Source organism: Pocillopora verrucosa, chromosome 7, assembly GCF_036669915.1.
Source record: "Pocillopora verrucosa isolate sample1 chromosome 7, ASM3666991v2, whole genome shotgun sequence".
In the NCBI taxonomy this organism is placed as follows: domain Eukaryota; kingdom Metazoa; phylum Cnidaria; class Anthozoa; order Scleractinia; family Pocilloporidae; genus Pocillopora; species Pocillopora verrucosa.
The window spans coordinates 3,764,457-3,782,856 of record NC_089318.1 but is presented as its reverse complement, the minus strand read 5'-3'; the positions used below and the strand labels follow the sequence as shown (position 1 = coordinate 3,782,856).

General features: G+C 38.9%; 2 protein-coding genes across 2 annotated transcripts; one reads left to right on the top strand and one right to left on the bottom strand.

Annotated features, from left to right (window-relative positions):
* The first annotated feature begins 1,132 nt into the window (after nt 1-1,132).
* Nucleotides 1,133-11,676, top strand: LOC131786561 (acetyl-coenzyme A synthetase 2-like, mitochondrial). Its single transcript, XM_059103614.2, has 14 exons — nt 1,133-1,454; nt 2,951-3,047; nt 3,524-3,670; nt 4,184-4,236; nt 4,610-4,785; nt 5,267-5,419; nt 5,790-6,075; nt 6,559-6,651; nt 6,950-7,062; nt 7,731-7,857; nt 8,426-8,553; nt 8,918-8,981; nt 9,366-9,487; nt 10,226-11,676. Exons 1-14 carry the CDS (start codon nt 1,163-1,165, stop codon nt 10,406-10,408), a joined length of 2,034 nt encoding a protein of 677 aa, XP_058959597.2. The 5' UTR covers nt 1,133-1,162; the 3' UTR covers nt 10,409-11,676.
* A 137-nt stretch (nt 11,677-11,813) lies between these two features.
* LOC131786558 (mediator of RNA polymerase II transcription subunit 6-like) lies at nt 11,814-18,343 on the bottom strand. Its single transcript, XM_059103611.2, has 8 exons — nt 18,208-18,343; nt 17,088-17,388; nt 15,763-15,854; nt 15,041-15,123; nt 14,368-14,407; nt 13,653-13,730; nt 13,128-13,280; nt 11,814-12,436 (listed from the first exon to the last, which is right to left on the bottom strand). Exons 2-8 carry the CDS (start codon nt 17,264-17,266, stop codon nt 12,213-12,215), a joined length of 849 nt encoding a protein of 282 aa, XP_058959594.2. The 5' UTR covers nt 17,267-17,388; nt 18,208-18,343; the 3' UTR covers nt 11,814-12,212.
* Between the last annotated feature and the right edge of the window lie 57 nt (nt 18,344-18,400).

Genomic DNA, 18,400 nt, shown 5'->3' with positions numbered 1-18,400 from the left:
TTGCCTTATTACTAAAAATAAACACATTACAGGGTAGTTTCCCGTACCATCCTTCTTTTTGTTTCATTTTTTAATCGCGGAAAGTCCGCTGAATTTCTAATCAAAAGAAAATGTTTCGAAGAAGTCATGATGAGTGACTTTATCGGGCTGTCAGAAGTACTACATTGTAATAAATACAACGATTACAACCACAACTTTACTATCTTTTCTTAGTATTTATTCCACAACTATTTTTGATGATTGTTAAAAGAAGCAGAGCTTACGTCTAGATCGATCCGTTTAAGTACTGACCCTGTCTCGTCGTAGATGCTAAAAAATGGATAACGAATAAAATATTTAAATCAGCGATGAATGATAAATGTGTATTTGTGGGAGCGAAGAATTACGAACAACAGAGACATGCTACTAGCATAATGAATACAAATGATCTTGTTTGTAATGTTGACTAAAAAAACTTCAAAAAATGCAGACAGGCGTGTGCTCTCCTTATTATTTTGGACACAAGTGTCCGGTTTTTGCGATTCTTTTTGCGAGCAAGCCGCAAAATACGATACTTTCAGTTCACTGAAGAGGGAACAGTGAACAGTGAACAGTGAAAGGGAAAAGTATGGAATGGCGGAACGGCGGGATGACGGAATAACCTAAAACGCAGAATGCCTTGTTGTAAGAAACAGAAGTCTCACAAAAATGGAATTGCAATAAAACAAGAAAATTGTTTACAATCAAAAGTAAAAATTTAAAGAAGCATAACTCAATTACTATTGGAGCCTATAGGATAAGGGAACAGGGGGCTTTTGGGCTTGCGCTTTTTAATAATTAATTTATTGGTTGAAAGTCCATTAGTCACTACATTCTTCAATCATCTCTCTCTTGTATAACGCTGTGTTCATAAATATATGGAATATGACAGGATTTATTTTTTGCATGAGAATACAAATCGTCAGCAAGACTAACTGTTTGTAAATCGCAAATGGTGTTACTGAAATAGTCCGCCATATTGGAATTAGCCGACAATTTCCGATAATCATCCAACATGCAACATGATTTTGAATCATCCGACTCGGAAAGTCGTCACTAGTGCTGCTCGGGCGTACCTCTAGATAAACAACAGATGTCACGCGCTAAACGCCTGAGTAACCATTCAATATTCTGCAAGTTCTAAATGATGGCGGGGTTTTCCGTCACACGAAAGCTAATCCCCACAAGAATACCCTCTATCTTGTGCCGTCGAGTGTCTTCTTTCTTCACAGAGGACTACGCTCCACCTCAGCTCGATCATGTCACTTCTGATTGGGAAAAACTTTATAAGCAAAGTATCAAAGATCCCGAAACTTTCTGGGGACGGCTTGGTGCGACGCGGTTAGATTGGATGAAACCTTTCGATTCAGTCATGGACGTAGATTTGCAAAAGGGCCAGCATAAATGGTTTTTAGGTGGCAAACTCAATGTTTCAGGTACAGAGATAGTTGATGATTTTTACCTTTCTTAATCGTACGCTAGATTCTTGGAGCGAGAGTATTGAGTGAGAAATGTCTAGGATCAGGTCCTATTAATATTTCCCTAGGGTGGAGAGGGTAATTGGGCGGTTACTTTCTAGTTAATGTTAACTTAAGTTAGATCATTCTTGTTCATAGAGACTAACATAAATTAGAGGTAGCATAAGGGTGCATTCCTGGTTAGGGCTTTTATTCTTCTTTTTTTTGTAAAATTAGCTATTAATTAGCTACACAATTGACAAGTGAGTTATCATCTCCTCACTATACCCATATATATAACCAAAGATTCAACAAGAACAAACAATCTTGTCAGCCATGGCCTATTAGTTCGAAGGACAGATAGGGTTATCTCAGGGATGAATTGTTATCCAACAGACAAGTGCTAGTAAAACACTGCACTGAGCAGATATTTATCCAGTGGATAGCATTATCCACTTTTGAACAGCTGATGCTAGGGGTCTTATTTGTTCACAATACCAAAATCTCCTCACTGATATGGAAATGTGTAGCAGTTAGGAGGGAGAATTACTGGTGAACTCTAGGAGGTTAGAGGATGAATTTGATTAAAAAAAGGATCCATTTGCAAAACAGAGCAGGGTTTGAGTGGAGTCAGTATGTTTGGTTTCTCACATAACAAATTGGATATTCAAGGACAGAATTTTGTCCTGTATCTATTGGCAGCACTTCTCTGTTGGATTTTGATGCTTCTTCTGATATTTTTTTGTTGGATTCCTCTTCATTACTGGCATGAGGTTGTAAGAAGAAGGTTACTTTTGTCTCATATAACTGTCACCCTGGAGATTAAGAATACAACTCCAAAGCCTTGTGCAGTGGCCTGATGGTGAGTGCACTTGACACTAAGTGTTGAGAGGTGTGGGCTTGAGACTTGACCAGGTACTATATTGTGTTCTTGGGCAAAACTTGTTACTTTCACAGTGCCTCTCTTAACCCAGGAAGGTAAATGGAATCTGGTGCATCATCAGGGAAGCCTGATAAATGCTTGGGGTAACCCTACCTACCTACTACAAAGCTTAAAATCTTGGTTAATATTTTTTATTATTACACTTAATTTTAGTGCGAGCTTAGTTAAACTCAAGCTGTTGCTGGCTAGGATTTATATCAACCAGCAGAAGCTGGTGAGAATTTACAGTACCTCTGCTAAGGTCACTATTTATTATATCCCTGTGTCATTTCATATCATAAATACTTGCAAAGTTTTTCATGTGCTTGCTTGCATACTCTGCCAAATCAAAGCAAGACTAATATTCATTTTCACTCTCATGAAGGGCTAATGCTTGAAACGTCAGCTTTGAAACTCCTAACTGTGGCCAATATACATTATCAACTTACTTGATAATACCAAATTACCTTGTTATACTCTCCCCCTGACACAGCACCACACACAGTTTCTTTAGAAACTTACCCCCTTTATTATTTTGAATTGTGTTTTTTAGTAAACTGTGTTGACAGACACATGGAGGCAGATCCTGATCGCTGTGCCTTGATATGGGAGAAAGATGAACCAGGGGATGTGGAAAGGATCTCCTACAGGTATTCTCCCAACTCTCTGCCTTAAAATTACAATTACAATCTGCCTTGTTAGTGTGGAGAATTTGGTATTGGACCAGCTGATAATCCCCTTTATTGATATTTTTCTTTATTCTCATTACTTGTCTGCTTATTATTGTATTGATATTGTTAGGAGAAATTCAGTCTTGGTTGGTTGTGGGAGTTAAAGGGTTATTGTAAATTAGCCACACTGTTTTTTTGACTCGTATCTTGAAATGTTCTCAAAAAGAAATAAGCAAGAAATCAAGCAGTATCTTTCCATGGATATTTTTCTGTGCATGTGGTTACTGTATATATTGTGGATACTGTATAATGGATATTTTTCCGTGCTTGTGGTTACCGTATTTGCCAATGAAAAAAATTGACCTCCACAGATATTTAATTGGCTGCATTTTAGCTTTTTTAAAAACACTTATTCACCTCTGATTTGTTGAACAATTGTTCTAATAAATTTTCAGAGAGTTGTATGAAATGGTCAACAAGATGGCAAATGTTTTCAAGAGCCATGGAATCAAAAAAGGAGATGTTGTATGTATCTACATGCCAGTCAGTCCATTAGCTGTTGCTGCCATGTTGGCTTGTGCAAGAATTGGTGCACCTCACAGGTAAAGACTTACTAAGGGACACTTATCTCCCTTCTTTGAAGCATGACGTAAAAGAAAATTTTAAACCAGAAGGGAAACCCTTTTATCTGTTGGATTTTTAAGAATTCCAAGCAATTTTAGGCAGTAATAGGGTAACTATAAGCAGTAATATTCATTTTTTTGCTTACTGCCTGACATCATAAAACAGATCTACTTGAAATAGGTAGAGACATTTTATGAAGTCTTAACATGGGTTTAATGTCTTAGTGTGACAAAAGTTATAAATTAGTTATAAATTAATGAAAATGTCCGGTTTCTGTGTTTACCTGTCTCAGACCTTCAGTTTGTTAAACAAAGTACAGTAGTGCTAGAGGATGGTGTGATAGCAGTAGTGAGGCAAAAAAAGGATTCAGGTTACAAAAAAATAGAAATTAGACCAGCCCAACCGACAGGAAAGGAAGTGACAAAGGGTATGGCTTCCTGTCTTTGGCCTGTCCTAATGCAAAGCTAATTTATGCTTTTTTTTAATTGCAGTGTCGTATTTGCTGGGTTCAGCTCAGAAGCTTTAGCCAGCAGAATAAATGATGGTAAGTTGAATATCTGTGTTCTCTTTTTTAAGCCAAGTATAATCACAATTAGTGGGCAAAACATTGCCCTACTCAACTTTGTTAGGGGTGTCCATTTTTTTTTTTTTAAATCACTATTTGGTCAATTTCATTTACCTGGGACATGTGCAGTTTGCTAAATTTTCCTTTGAATTCTTATTAGGTTGTTGTGATATTTTCATTTTCCCTTAGTAGCTAATGTGGCTACTTCTGTTAGTTTTGGTGTTGAAACATGTTGTATTGCAATGGCATTTGACTTGTACAAGTAATTCTAGTTAACTAGGCAATCGAGATATGACTCTCATGGAAGGTATGTTGTTTTGGGAAGTGTAATTTTATGTATTTTGTTACATAGCAAAGGCTGAAACTGTGATCACAGCAGATCAAGTGGTGCGAGGTGGAAAGGTTGGTGAGCTAAAACAGATGGTTGACAAAGCTGTGGCTGCCAGTCCATGTGTAAAGCGAGTGTTTGTTGCCAGTCGTACTGGAGCAAATGTTCCTATGGGAAAAATGGACATTCCTCTTGAGAAGGTAACTTTCCTATTTAATATTTTACTGGGACTGTAATTTTATCAAGGTAAGTTTAGTTAATTCCTCAATCTCAGATTGCTTCTCACATGGATATGGCTTGACCTGCAAATGACGTAGGTCAAATTTCTGGTTAATATAGCTGTAGATGGATTTTTTTCTCCTTTCTGATAGATTTAATGATGGTGAATACACTGTATGAGGCAGAGTAAACAAGAAATGAGACCCTAAGCTTGAATTTGACCATTTGCATTAATGAGTGTTCTTTTTTAGCTCAGTTGATAGAGCTCCTGGCCACAACATCTTCATTTTGGCTGTTTCCCTAAATACTGTAGGAACAAAATTTCCAACCTCCTCCCCCATGCTCTTTGAAAAAAAAAAATAAAATAAGTATTGTACTTCTAACCTTGTTTGTGCTGCTTATTAAAACTGTTTATGTTAACAGTAATCTCAAGTAGTAACTGTTGTTACCTTGTTCATGTAGGAAATGAGTAAACAGTCGACGGAGTGTGAACCTGAGGAAATGGATAGTGAAGACATTTTGTTCTTATTGTACACATCTGGTAGCACAGGACAGCCAAAGGGTGTGGTCCATACACAGGCTGGGTACCTTCTCTATGCTAAATTAACACACAAGGTAAGATTTTCCAGTTGATGTTCATGATATACATCCCTTTTTGTAAATTATAAACTTCTATCCTAAAGAGTCTTTTGAGTTGCAATTTTTTGGATTGTGTGGATTGTCTGCTTTCCTAAATGTCACAGCAAGTGAGTTCTTTAAAAAGGTTAAAATTACAACTAAAGAGAGTTTATTCAAGGAGCCTTATCCTTAGTTGCTGTTTTGCTGAGTTCAGTTTTGGCTGAATGTGATTTAGAGCCATATTGATGTTGCAAATATTTTTCCTTAAGCAATGGAGCAGAGAATGAAACCAATTTCACTATCACTCCAAGGTGATGCTGAAGCCATTATGCTAGTTAAATTTATGCTTTTACAACGTTTTTTTCAGTATGTGTTTGATTACCACCCTGGTGACATTTTTGGCTGTGTAGCTGATATTGGTTGGATCACAGGGCACACATATGTTGTATATGGCCCATTATCTAATGGGGCCACCACGGTTCTGTTTGAGAGCACCCCTACATATCCAGACCCGGGACGCTATTGGGAAATGGTGGAGAGACTGCGGGTGAATCAGTTCTACGGCGCACCGACTGCAATAAGATTGTTACTGAAATCAAGCAATTCTTATGTCACAAAGTATGACAGATCGTCTTTGAAACTTCTGGGAACAGGTTAGTTATCTTAGCATCACTAACTGGGCTAAATTCTCGGGCACAATGAAATTTTTTGATAGTTGAGGTAGTTGGACGTGTAAATTCGAGCTCCGCAACTTGGGATTGGATCCTAAAATTCAGGTCATAAGGGCGGAACTTGGCAACGGTGCACGATTACCTATGCGGACAGCAGCTCTTAACAAAAAAATTGTTGAAAAACAATTTAAAAAGTTGCTTCTTTCAGGCGTTAAGTCAGCGAATAAACAGCGGGAACAAGATGCTTGCGGAGCGACGCCTAACAAAGCGAGGGAAAGGGGAACGATTTTTTCCAAGCAATATGAATGTGAATCGTTAAGGTCTCTTGAATCTATAGTAACATATATTTCCTGTCATTAATTAATCTTAAAATTTGAGCAACGAGTCACACCTAACACGGTGAGGAGCACCTCTTTTCTTTTGTCTTGGTTTGGTCAAGTGAATTTTTTTCATTGAAAAACACAGTTGGTGAGCCAATCAATGCGGAGGCTTGGTACTGGTACCACGATGTTGTTGGGGAGAAGCGATGTGCCATCGTGGACACGTGGTGGCAGACAGGTGAGAATACACTTCATTAAGTTTACCGTGTTCTTCACTTATTTCAATTAATTGTGATCAGATTCACGTGCGAGAATTAAGAACCTATTAAAGTTATCTCTGCTCGCAGCTCAGTTGGAAGTAGCCCCTCAACTACAGTAGTATCTGGGAAGTATGTGTTTCCAGAAGGGCAATCTCTTTCTATGGCCGAGGCTTTTTATGCATAGACGAACGATAAGAAATAAATAAGAAGCTAGTTAATGCGTAATTATCAGGTAAACCATTTTTGACACGTCTTGTTTTGTTTTTTGTCTTGCAGAGACCGGTGGTATTCTCCTATCTCCCAGACCTGCACCAGATGATTCACCCCTCAAACCGGAATTTCCCACCAGACCTTTCTTTGGAGCGGAACCTGTCCTACTGGATGAGAAGGTATTGGAAGTAAATCGTCGATAGATTAGTCTGCGAAATTAGGCTACGAGTATTCCCTCCTTCTCGGCAAAGTCCGTCGTGTGAGTTAGGAAAAAAAGAATCAGCGAATTAACTTAGAGTGGTTACTACGCCGCGCAGAACTCTGAGCCTCACTCCTAGAGTTCCGCGCAGCTCACTACTATCAATTTTTTTCTCTGATTTTTTATCTTCGCCAGAAAGGAGGGACTACTCATAGTCTCTCTGCAAAGTATATATTGTCTCTCGACACTTAAAACCTTTTGCACACAATGCAACCTAACCCTCACCCTAACCTTGGGTGCCTCTATCCTAGAAGACCTCTCACCGCCGTCGGTGTAGCCTACAAGCTTACTCTCGTGTTTAGGTTTTGCTTTACGGCCCATTTTCCTGGCATAGCCGCCTATTACATCATCAGCAGTCGCTTATGGAAAACATTATTTAAACTCCTGTCTAATCCAATCTCCGTTAATGTTAGAAACGGCTCTGGGGTAGAATAACATCATATCAAACGATGGATTGGGAGTTTCTTATACAGCAGTGAAAACTAAACCAATAAGGGATTCAGTCTTTGCTATTTCCTGTCATTGCCATCCCTGTCCTTGCTATTCTCTTAAAATTTCAATTCAATGTCTGTTCAATGACTGTCACAGGGTCGAGAGCTGACTGGAAACGACGTGAAAGGCGCCTTGTGTATACGTACATCGATTCCCAGTATGTCTCGCACCATATATGGTCATCATCAGCGGTTTCTAGACACCTATTACAATCCTTTCAAAGGTATGCTCTTTGTAATGTGAATACTGATATCAAAAAAGTATTATGTAGTTAAGTAAGGAAACGAAATCTGGTTGTTATGCTTTACTGCAGTGTTCAGATCGAACAGCTTATTCGGTTATTAAAATACGCTTATCTAATTTTCGAGCGTTTTGCATCGGCTGTTTCCGGCCCACGTCTAAGACCTGGCAGTCCATTTTCCCGCCTTACGCACCGTTCGCATGTTTTCCCGCGCTGCATACCGGTTGCAGTAACTACGTTACGGTCTGTTTCTCTTCAGAAACTTTGCTTCATTTTCAATTTACTCGTGGGTGATCTTTGTTAATCTTCTTCAGCCTCTGCCATCCTTGATCCTTTTTGGATTTTCATTGCATCTTTGCCCTTATCTGCTAAACTTAACTAAGTTTTTTAAGCCTCTTTCAATTTTAAGGTAGTTTTCATGTTTGCCTTAGAAGACACAGAGGTATAGACAGATGAAGACAAACATTTTAGGCTCGAATTTTGATTGGCCTTTGGTTTCGCTGACGGTCAGTGCAATACCTTGTTGGTCACCAATTTTACCCGTTTTCAGGATTTTACTTTACCGGTGACGGTGCTTTACGAGACAAGGACGGAGACTACAGAATTACGGGAAGGATGGATGACGTCATCAACGTCAGTGGCAAGCGCCTGGGAACAGCAGAAATCGAAGACGCCATGGTAAGCAATGATTGTTTTAAAATTGTGAGATTTGATCGATTCCAATGTTAACCCACAAAAGTCATTTCTCTAGATTTCTTATTTGATGAAAATCATCTCTGTTTAACGCGACATTAGTCACTGCCTAAAATCTGCCTTTCTTTCAATCGCTCTGACGAAGGGCTAACGCTCGAAACGTCAGCTTTTTTACCCTTTACGGTGGCTAATTTACGTTTTCAACCCAGTTGTTAACACTAAATTACCTGCTATACTCTCCCACCGACGCAGCACCACAGTTTCTTTAGAAACTTACCCCTTTATTCTTTATGCATGTTATGTTTACTATTTCTCATTACCAAATTATTTTTATTCACTTTTTCTCCAGGATTATCACAAATCAGTCGCTGAATCTGCTGTCGTTGGATTTCCACATCCTGTGAAAGGAGAAGGTCGGTTTCTTAGTATCTCAGTGTGACATTCTTTAGAAATAGTAAACTGACCAAGGTTTTACTTTCAATTTAAGAGAATGTTAAGGTTTCAAGTTCCTACAAATGTAATGGACTGGTTGAATTTTTTTTTTCCTCCACCCAGGAGAAGTCGACCTAATTCTAGTCGCATCATGTGACAGAAACTTGGGAAGGGGGGGAGGGGGTGGGGGGGGGGGAAGATCTCAATGGAAATCATAGGCCACTCAATCTCAAAGAATTAACCTCTTTCTCGGCGAACTGTTCCCGGGCAAGCTATTTATATCACCTTGTTTAGATCACTTCATTTATATCACCTTGGCTTGTTAAGAGACAAACAGCTGTATATTTGGTTGGTGTTTTTGCTAGGTATTTATGCGTATGCAACACTAAAGGACGACGCCACAATTTCTGCGGAAGATTTAAGAAAAGAACTGAAAGCCATCGTCCGAGAGAAGATAGGTTCCTTTGCTGTCCCAGAAGTCATTCAGGTAATTCTTCTCTGATTTTAATTTGTGTTTGAGACGCGACTCTTCGTCTCTGAAATTTAGAACGTGGGGGATTTATTAGTGCCGGTTGCGCCTTGAACCCTCAACATCTTTTACCTTTTTTTTAGGGGGCGGGGTAGGGGGTACCGCTTAATTTTTTTCGTGCTTAGCACACTAATTAAGAAAGTGTGTAAGTAACCGAATTTGACGAGGGTCTGATTCAGAACGCTTGGAATAGTTTAAGTACTTTTCCACCCTTGGAAAGGGTTACGAGTTTCCGTCCTTGGCATCGTTAACGAATTTTCCATGCTTGGACTCGTTACCCATTTCACCGCTTTGTGACGCCGGTTTTTTTTTTTTTCTTTTTTTTTTCCTTTTTTCACCTTCATTAATTCTCTGGTTGGCACCTGTTCTAATCTTCATGATTTCCCGCCACTGACACTTGTTGTATATTTCCCCGCACCTGACTCCGATTGTAATTGCCGATTGGGTTTCTCAGCGAGCTGTTATGATTCTTGGAATTCGTTACGTACGAAGCATATCGGAAGCGTCGGTACTCTATTTGGCGTCTTGCAGTTTGGAAATTTGAAAGGATTCAAAGGATAGTCTGTTGTAAAAACTTTCACTTCCGATTTTCTTACCGAGCTATTGTTTACCATTTCAATCTGATATTCCGGAGGGTGGCCTGGAAACTAACATATATTACCTCTCTTTAATCGAACCCGGTTTTCTTTTCCTTAGGTTGTGTCTGGTCTTCCAAAGACCCGGTCTGGAAAGATAATGCGTCGTATTTTGAGGAAGGTAGCCCAGAATAAACCCGATGAACTGGGCGACGTTTCCACCTTAGCGGATCCTTCAGTTGTGGAGGAAATTGTTCAGCAACACACCAAGCATATGCAAGAGGTGCGAGCGAAACACGGTTGAGGTGTACCACTTGCTGGTGTGAAGGGACGGAAATGGCAAAGTCTTCTATAACCACCATCATCTTACTCTTACCTCGCCTTGCAAATTCTCAGAACTAGTTTCAACAGAATATATAGTAGTGAGAAAGGAGAGTTAACTGATTGATAATAGGAGTGAACGAGTTCGGAGTTGGCCGTAGTACTTTGTAAGAGTTGACTATTTTTAAAAACGTGGCTTTGCTTGATTCTTAAAGGGTGTCACGCTCTCTGGAGTTGCACTCGGCCAAGAAAAAATTACCTTCAACTTGAGGAATAGTTGAACATTCGTAATTTACAGAAAATATTCCCAAAATGTGAATTGAAAGATTTGAAAGGGATTGAGGATGATTGATTTAAGATGAACAATAGGATGAATAATCATTCTTTTTCGTTTCTTTCAAAGCGACATTATTTAGTAAATTTTAATGTAAAAAAATGAATTATCCGAATCCGTGGTTAAAAAATATTGTAGAGAAAACAAACAAAAAAGTACTAATACCTAAGGATACTCTCCACACGAAAATTGTCAGAACCGACGCGAGAGGCGCGTAAAGAGTTAACTGTTTTTCCCGCTTCTATTTTTTGAACGCCATTCACGATTTTAGTCAACACTGATGTTTGCTGAGATTACCAGACCAAGCTTTCATAATGATTACTTTTTCCTTTTACTTCAATCTTACGCTCTGGTCTGCTTTTTCTGTGAACATTACTAGCTATATGTAGGCACCTTTAGGAAATTAAAAATAGTGAAAAATAAGTATAAACCAGAAAAAAAAATTACCATCACGTACATTAAGAGCTACAAATTCACTGCAAATGCGAAAGGAAAAAATCTCCGACTTTGAACTTTTCTTCTTAATACTGGCTTTAGGGGAGTGAATTATTAGAGCCTAGTCCTCGCTGTTGGTGTTGGCGTAGCTCTTAACTTCCCTTCGGTCATAATCCATGGTACTTTCCTCCTGTTAACTTGTATTTTTTTTTGTCATCTGAATTAGAGTATAAATAGGGACTGTAATTATGGGAATGCAGGACCAGTGATAGTAACACTACTGTGACACATTTTTTCGTTTTGTAGTGAGTGCTTCTGTAGTTTGTGAGCTCCAACTAGTACAATATATTTTTGTGCATATTGAATTAAGGAAATATACTGAAAGTATGATGAAAACATTAATCAGAAAGTAATTTTGTAGTAACAGCATTCCAGCTAAGAACGCCAATGTTAATTAAAAAACAACAACAACAACAACAACAGCACCTGTGAAATTTATACAGGACAATAAAGAATATTTGCAAAGATGCCGGAGGGGGAGGGGCGGGGGTAGTGTGTGGGGTGTCACTATGGACTGATCCAGGTTAAAGCAAGAGAGGATCAACTGCGATCTGTTTCTGGATTCAATTTATTTTATCAACATTTATACATAACTAATTCCTAGCAGATGCGACACAACCCAGTGGTATTTGGTTGCTTTTGTCTCTATTACTCCTTGTTGTGGACAAGTGCGGTTGTCCTGTTTTAGACAATGGGACCCTCTTTGGTGAAATGTGATTCCACTGCAGGGTTATCATCCCACGCTTGCGCCCAGGCCACTCTCCCAATATTCCACCTGTTTACTCCTGTGTTTAGTGTTTACCCGAGAACGAGCCTGTCAGGTTAAGAAGGGACTGTGCTCATGGAACAACTTGCTTTCTCTTGGAGTCTGCCAGATTTTCTCTAATGTTTTCAAGATAAGTCTGCAGTTTCTTGTATCTTTTAGTAATATTCCTACTTTTCAAGTTCTCAAGTTGGTTTAAATTTTCTTTTTCTTGCCTGGGGGTGGTTTTGTGGAGGAATCAGTACTCGCTGTTCTCTTGATGGCCTGATGCGAGTTAAGAGAACCACGTGACACGTTGGTGCCTGAGCCCCCGGTCACAGTAGCACCATTTGGAAGCGGTTCTGCAGATGCTGAAGAATCTGCCTCTTTCGATTCACTGTCGTCATTAGAATTTTTGTCTCCGTTCTTCTTGACTTGGCCTGGATGAAAACAAAACAACAAATAAAAAGGTTCAAATGATATTTTCCCTTTGAAGATATTTCTTGTCGTAGTTAGCTTCTCTGGAATTATTCTAAATGCAAAGCGTCTTGAAGGAAAGTAGTTTGAGTATGTAGCTTTCTACCTACACATCCCACAAGATTTAATGCCATTTTGAATTTTTGAGCCAATTTTACTGGACATCTCTGTTCAGGTATCATCAAGAGCGCTTTTCGATTGTGTCATGATACTCGAACAGCAATAGCCAATCAAAGCAAAGGTAGGTAAATTATGGGAACTCAAAAAACACGTGACCGGCCTCAAGTTACGCAAATGGTTTCAGCTTTGCATCTAATTGGTTGAAAGGGTGGCACGAGTTTTCTCGATCAATCAATTTAAAGACTCATCACGTAAAACAAAAGCGTTTCTAACCAAGAGGGACACCCCAAGGATGCCCTTGGAACCAATATATCGTTGGAGGTTTTTCAGGGCAATGTACAGGATACAACTCAAAGGAATTCTACAGGGATTAGAGATTTCTCTCTCGTGATGTGGTATAAAACGAAGGCACCTACACATAAGAACTGTGGAATTACCTCGAAATTGTTTATACTGTACTTCGATTTTGTGTATATCCTTCACATCAAATCATTTGCGTCGGCGTGTAAACCTTAATAATTGCGTTTTGATTACCTGTGGAAGTCTGGCCTTGAAGAAACTGTGGTGGAAACTTTCTTGAAAGTTCCCCAAGCAACATGTGAACACCTTCCCGTTGAAACTGTGAACTAGGCTCTTTATCGGGATCCCTCGCCGTCTTATTCTTGTTACTTTGGTTCCGTTTAGAAGCTACAGTAAAAAAACAAACAAAAAAACAGAGTAAACAAGTATTGTACAACAAGGAAGTTAGCTAATAATTTAAGCCAAGGGATACAAAGAGCAATTTTCAATTGAAAGGCAAACGTAATCTACGATTGCTTTGGTCACTCGCTTTTTCCCGCGCTTTTTCCCGCGCTTTTGAGCAAATGTCAATGAGGTGTGGAAAGTAATCTGGGATGGCATTGTTTTGCTTCTTTTGCACTGTGATTGGTCCAGAAAACTCCCAACATTCTCCCAACCAATCAGATGCAAAACTTTAACCAAACAACGTCATTTTCTGAGTATAAACTCGTCACTTCTTAGCAGAGATTATTTTTTCAGCTTGGTACTTGAAAGGCTCACCTGTCAAATGTTTCTGTTGTTTATCTTTAAACTCCCACCAGTAACCTTTCGATGGATGATACCTGGAGTATGATGACGCTGTTTATAACCAAAAAAATTTTGAACTCAGTCACTCTAAACACTTTCTTTGAACCAGCCAACATTTAATGATAACAACAAGAGCTACATCTTGTGCAAGTCTCAAACAAGCATGTTGTTTAATGCTTGCAATGGTTTAACTCAAGTTTCACCTCTCACTCCTCATACCCACTTCCCACCCCTCAATACCCACTGCCCACCCCTCAATACCCACTTCCCATCCATCAATACCCACTACCCACCCCTCAATACCCACTACCCACCCCTCAATACCCACTGCCCACCCCTCAATGCCCACTTCCCACCCCTAAAATTCCCATCCTCTCCCCTCAAATCCAACTCCCCACCCCTGAATTCCAAGTCCCCTTCCAACAATTGCCACTCCCACACCTTTAATTCTCAATTAAACCCCTCGTATCATTTCATTCCTTGCCCAGAACTCACTCCTCAAATACTGACCCCTTCCCTTTTCCATCAGCCCTGATCCCTTACATCACTGAATTGCTATTTACCTTGGACATTGCTAACTGTTAATAAAGCTGTATAAGGCAAAATAAATGACACATTGACTGTCTCTATTGACTAAGAGTCAGAAATTTCCATGTATTCTTGAATATTTTACTCATACAACATTCACCTTCATCAAAAGCTGCTTGTATGTGGTGCAAGGTAGACAGCTGGGGAAGCATAAAACAACACTTTCAGACTGATGATTTTGCTTGGTATAAAAGCTTAAAGGCTTCAGTCAAGGCTAAAATGTGAGGAAATGGGGGGTAAAATCCCCCCCCCCCCTGTTCCAAGACACCCTACTCCCAAAACCATCTAAAATCAAAAACAAATGATGGTTTGTAGTTTGTATTTACAAATTGCATGTGTTTCTAGAGCTGTTGGCCAAGAATATTTCTGATATGTGAGGAGGTAAAACAAAGTAAGAACAGAACTTAATTTTCAGCCAACAGAATAAAGAATTTCTCCACACAATATCAAGCAAACAAGTGATAAGAATAAAAATAGTGAAAATTACAAATAAGGGATAATTAGTTGATCCAATACCAAATTCTTCAAACTTACATGATATAATTTGACTATAGCAGACTGTAAGGCGAATAACTAATGAAATCTTGGGAGCAAAAAGTTTTAGCAAAGAGAAAGCCTATAAAAAGTCAACAATGGCCTAATAGCTTTATAGCTTTACTCAATGTTTATTGACATTTCTTTGAGAGCAAAACATTTTCCACTCTTAGGAGGATGATATTATAAGAAAGAAAAAAGGCTTCATCAGTTAACAAGTCTAATCACTTTTTACTAACCAGTCTGGAATTTATGACTGAGCAAAGATCGGGTGCTTGGTAAACCACTCCTGCCAACATGTAGTAATCTGCAAGTGGAGTAACTGCAAACAGGCAATCAAAGAAAGGGTTAGAATCTGCACTTAAGCAGAGGGGCCCCATTAGGAGCTAATACTTATCCTGGTCTCTCTCCACCAGGGTGGGATTCTGTTCCAGTACAGGTCAACACTCCCTTCACTGGTACCCATTTATACTCCTGGGTGCCTCCAGAGAGGCACTGTGAGAGAACAGTGTCCAACCAATGAACACAGCAGAATGAGCAGGCCAGGTATTGCACCCAAACCTCTTAACAACTACACCTTACTTGAACACTATAATTTTGGTTACTTTTATGATAAATGGCAATTGTTACACCGCAACACATGGTTAGCCTTTCATTCCTAAGATCTAATTGTGAATTCTCTCCCAAAGCCACTAAACATTTCCTTAGACAATTATTCACCGAAAGCCAGATAAATATCGCTGAATAATCCCTGAGACAAGGTCAAGGGGATTAACCGACCTTCTCTCTCCATTTCACATGGGAACACAAACCATTTTGAAGGGAGAATCTAGCAGTGAATCAGAATTTGTAGCAGTTTTACATTTCATCATGCATGTGATAATCAGTCTACCACTAAATTGTATACATGACCAGTATATTGAAAAAGAGATCTTAACCAGTGTATTACAAATTAAGATACCTTGAGTTGGGGAAATTCTGTGTTGTTTTCTAATGACATATAGGATTGGATCTTGAACATGAAGAACTACGTATTCAATTCCTGTCATGGTACTTTAAGAAAACAAAAGTAAACTAATTTAATAACGACAATTTGACTAAGCATGTGCAAATCCACAAAGCATTCACAGTTAATACATGATTTTTAAAAGCAGTAGGATAACAGCCACAATGAACCCCATTGACTACAAGTTTAGTAAATTGGGCTCGTTCACTTCCCATGATCCCACCTCAGCACTCAAGATCAATGTCAGTATGTGAGTAACTGCACATGTACCCCTCCCTTAACCCTTTCACTCCCAAATCAAATATGTAATTCTCCTTATTGTCAACCACACAATTCTTATAATGTTAGTTTAGAGAATTTAGTATTGAATCAACTAATTAACCCCAAATTGATATTTTTATTTATTCTCATCACTTATCTGGTTGATATTGCATTGATATTGTAAGGAGTAACTCTGTCTTAATCACTCATGGAAGTAAAAGGGTTAACACAACAACAGTCAACTGTTGATAGGTTTGGGCTGATGTTGGGGCAGGGGAGGGGTAGGCGTGATATTGCTCACATACTGGCATTGATATTGCACTTCTTCATTTGATTTATCTTACTAGTCTCATAAAATCATAATAAGAGGCAAGCTAAGAATGCAAGTATTGAATTATTGTTCTGTAAAAGAATGCAATATTTTAAAATTATATCAGAAATTTTAACCAAGAACATTCCAACCCAACAACCAGGGTGAACTTTGCCAGATCACACCAAGTTCATCTCAGTATGTGAACTTAATCATCCCACATCATCAGCCCTAGGTTCACTTCCTTAAAAATTTCCTCTGAAAAGTAAGCTGCTGTGGGTTGAGTATGTCCAGGCGACGTTCACACCTTATATAGTGCAATAAATAAAAAAAATATGCCTTTCTTGCATCAACAAAGAAAGAATTATCTAAATTTACACGTACATTTACGGGCCACGTGAAAGTAGAATATTACATCGCAAAGGTCGGCAGACGTAATAAAAACTGAATCTCCATTTTACAGTTTAACCATTGAAAATTGTCGTCTCTCATTCTGATAAAAATCTACGAACCTTTAATTTCAAGAATGGTACGTTTGAATCCAAAAGTAGGAGGTAATTCTAAAAAGACTGCTTTTGGTAGACTGATGCTGAGGATTCGTTAGTTTATCGAAACGTCAGACATTTCCGTCAATAACGACTCTTTTCAGATCTACCCTCCGATATGATCATACCTCTTACTTTACACGAGAAATTACTTCCATACTTACGACAAGGTTGACGGGTCGAGTCGCTGCATTTTAACGACTTCATTATTGCATGTGCGATCATAAAAGGGGTTCGTTCTTTGTGAAAAATATTCCAAAACATTATCAGGATTGAGAACCGGAATCCACGCACTATCATGCCACGAAAGACCTAATTGAGTTTCCGATGGTTCGGCCGCCATCTTGTTATTCTTCTCAAGAGAGAGGATTGGGTGCTTGTACGCTTCACTCCTTACATGACGTACCAACAGCGCCACACGCCGCACCGCTTTCCGTCATGAAGAAACAAAAAGACTGAAGCAAACTAAAATAAATAAACACAGTGGCTTTATTTTATCATTTTATTCACCCATTTGCTTTCGTGTATCCCGTGCATCTCGTATATAACGTAGCGCCCATGGAACCTAGAGACAAAAAAACCTTGAACTACTCTTAGGGTTGAATGAGACCAGAGTAACTGTACTGTCTCAAGTGGAAGGCCAATAAGGAGTAAATGAAATGAATAACTCCTTCAAGAGTCACTTTTTGAGCAATTTTTACGAGGAACAATATTATAATTAACTCAGTACAGAGTGCAAATGGAGACTGAAACCCTTCCAAAAGGTTGATTTTTTTGAAAATGTCTTTTGTCTTATAAATTGTCCTTGGGTATTGGCCCTTACAGATTGTGCTAGCTTATTTTTTGGAATTATTTGTAAAAGCCAGCATGATCTTAGCACTTTTTATTAAAAGTAGCACTGCTAGCCTAATCAGCATATTTTAGTTTTTGAAGGGAACATAAGCACAGCCATGAATTGCTTGGTCTCAAAGATTGATCCATGGTTCAGTCTATTTTCACAGGCCACAAAATAACAGTAGTTAGTTCTGTTTTAGCAGAATAAATGTGTAACTTACGATAAAGAATCGAAAATATGGTTATGTTATTAGCAATGAATACAACATTTGGATTGCTTTGTGTTTCTTTTCTTTCTTTTCTATTAGCACAATCTCTAAGGATCTACTTGAGTGTTGGAGGCTTTGGTTGTGTCACAATGGAATTTGCCTGATCCCCCATAATGCTCCGTAGTATTCAAATGATTCCTCCCCTCCCCCCCCCATTGGCAGTCAAAATATTTTAGTTCACCTTTAAACTTTTCTGGATACGACTGTTCTCCCTGAAAACCAGGTGATCCTCCAAACGCGCGACTCAAAAATAATGCGGGAAAGAAGGTAATGATGATACCGCGCTGCTCAGAACTTTGGGAGTTTCGCGCTGTGCGCTTACATGGTTTTTTTTTTTTTTTTTTACTCGCCAAATAAGGACAAAATACTCGTAG

Excerpts from the sequence above, each read along its gene's own strand:
- LOC131786561 (XM_059103614.2), top strand. The coding sequence starts at position 1,163 with ATGATGGCGGGGTTTTCCGTCACACGAAAGCTAATCCCCACAAGAATA. Across the intron at positions 6,652-6,949 it reads GGACACGTGGTGGCAGACAG|AGACCGGTGGTATTCTCCTA; the intron begins GTGAGAATACAC and ends TTTGTCTTGCAG. Across the intron at positions 9,488-10,225 it reads CTGTCCCAGAAGTCATTCAG|GTTGTGTCTGGTCTTCCAAA; the intron begins GTAATTCTTCTC and ends TCTTTTCCTTAG.
- LOC131786558 (XM_059103611.2), bottom strand. The coding sequence starts at position 17,266 with ATGGCGGCCGAACCATCGGAAACTCAATTAGGTCTTTCGTGGCATGAT. Across the intron at positions 15,855-17,087 it reads CTCGACCCGTCAACCTTGTC|TACCATGACAGGAATTGAAT; the intron begins GTAAGTATGGAA and ends GTTTTCTTAAAG. Across the intron at positions 14,408-15,040 it reads CAGTCATAAATTCCAGACTG|CTGTCTACCTTGCACCACAT; the intron begins GTTAGTAAAAAG and ends ATGCTTCCCCAG.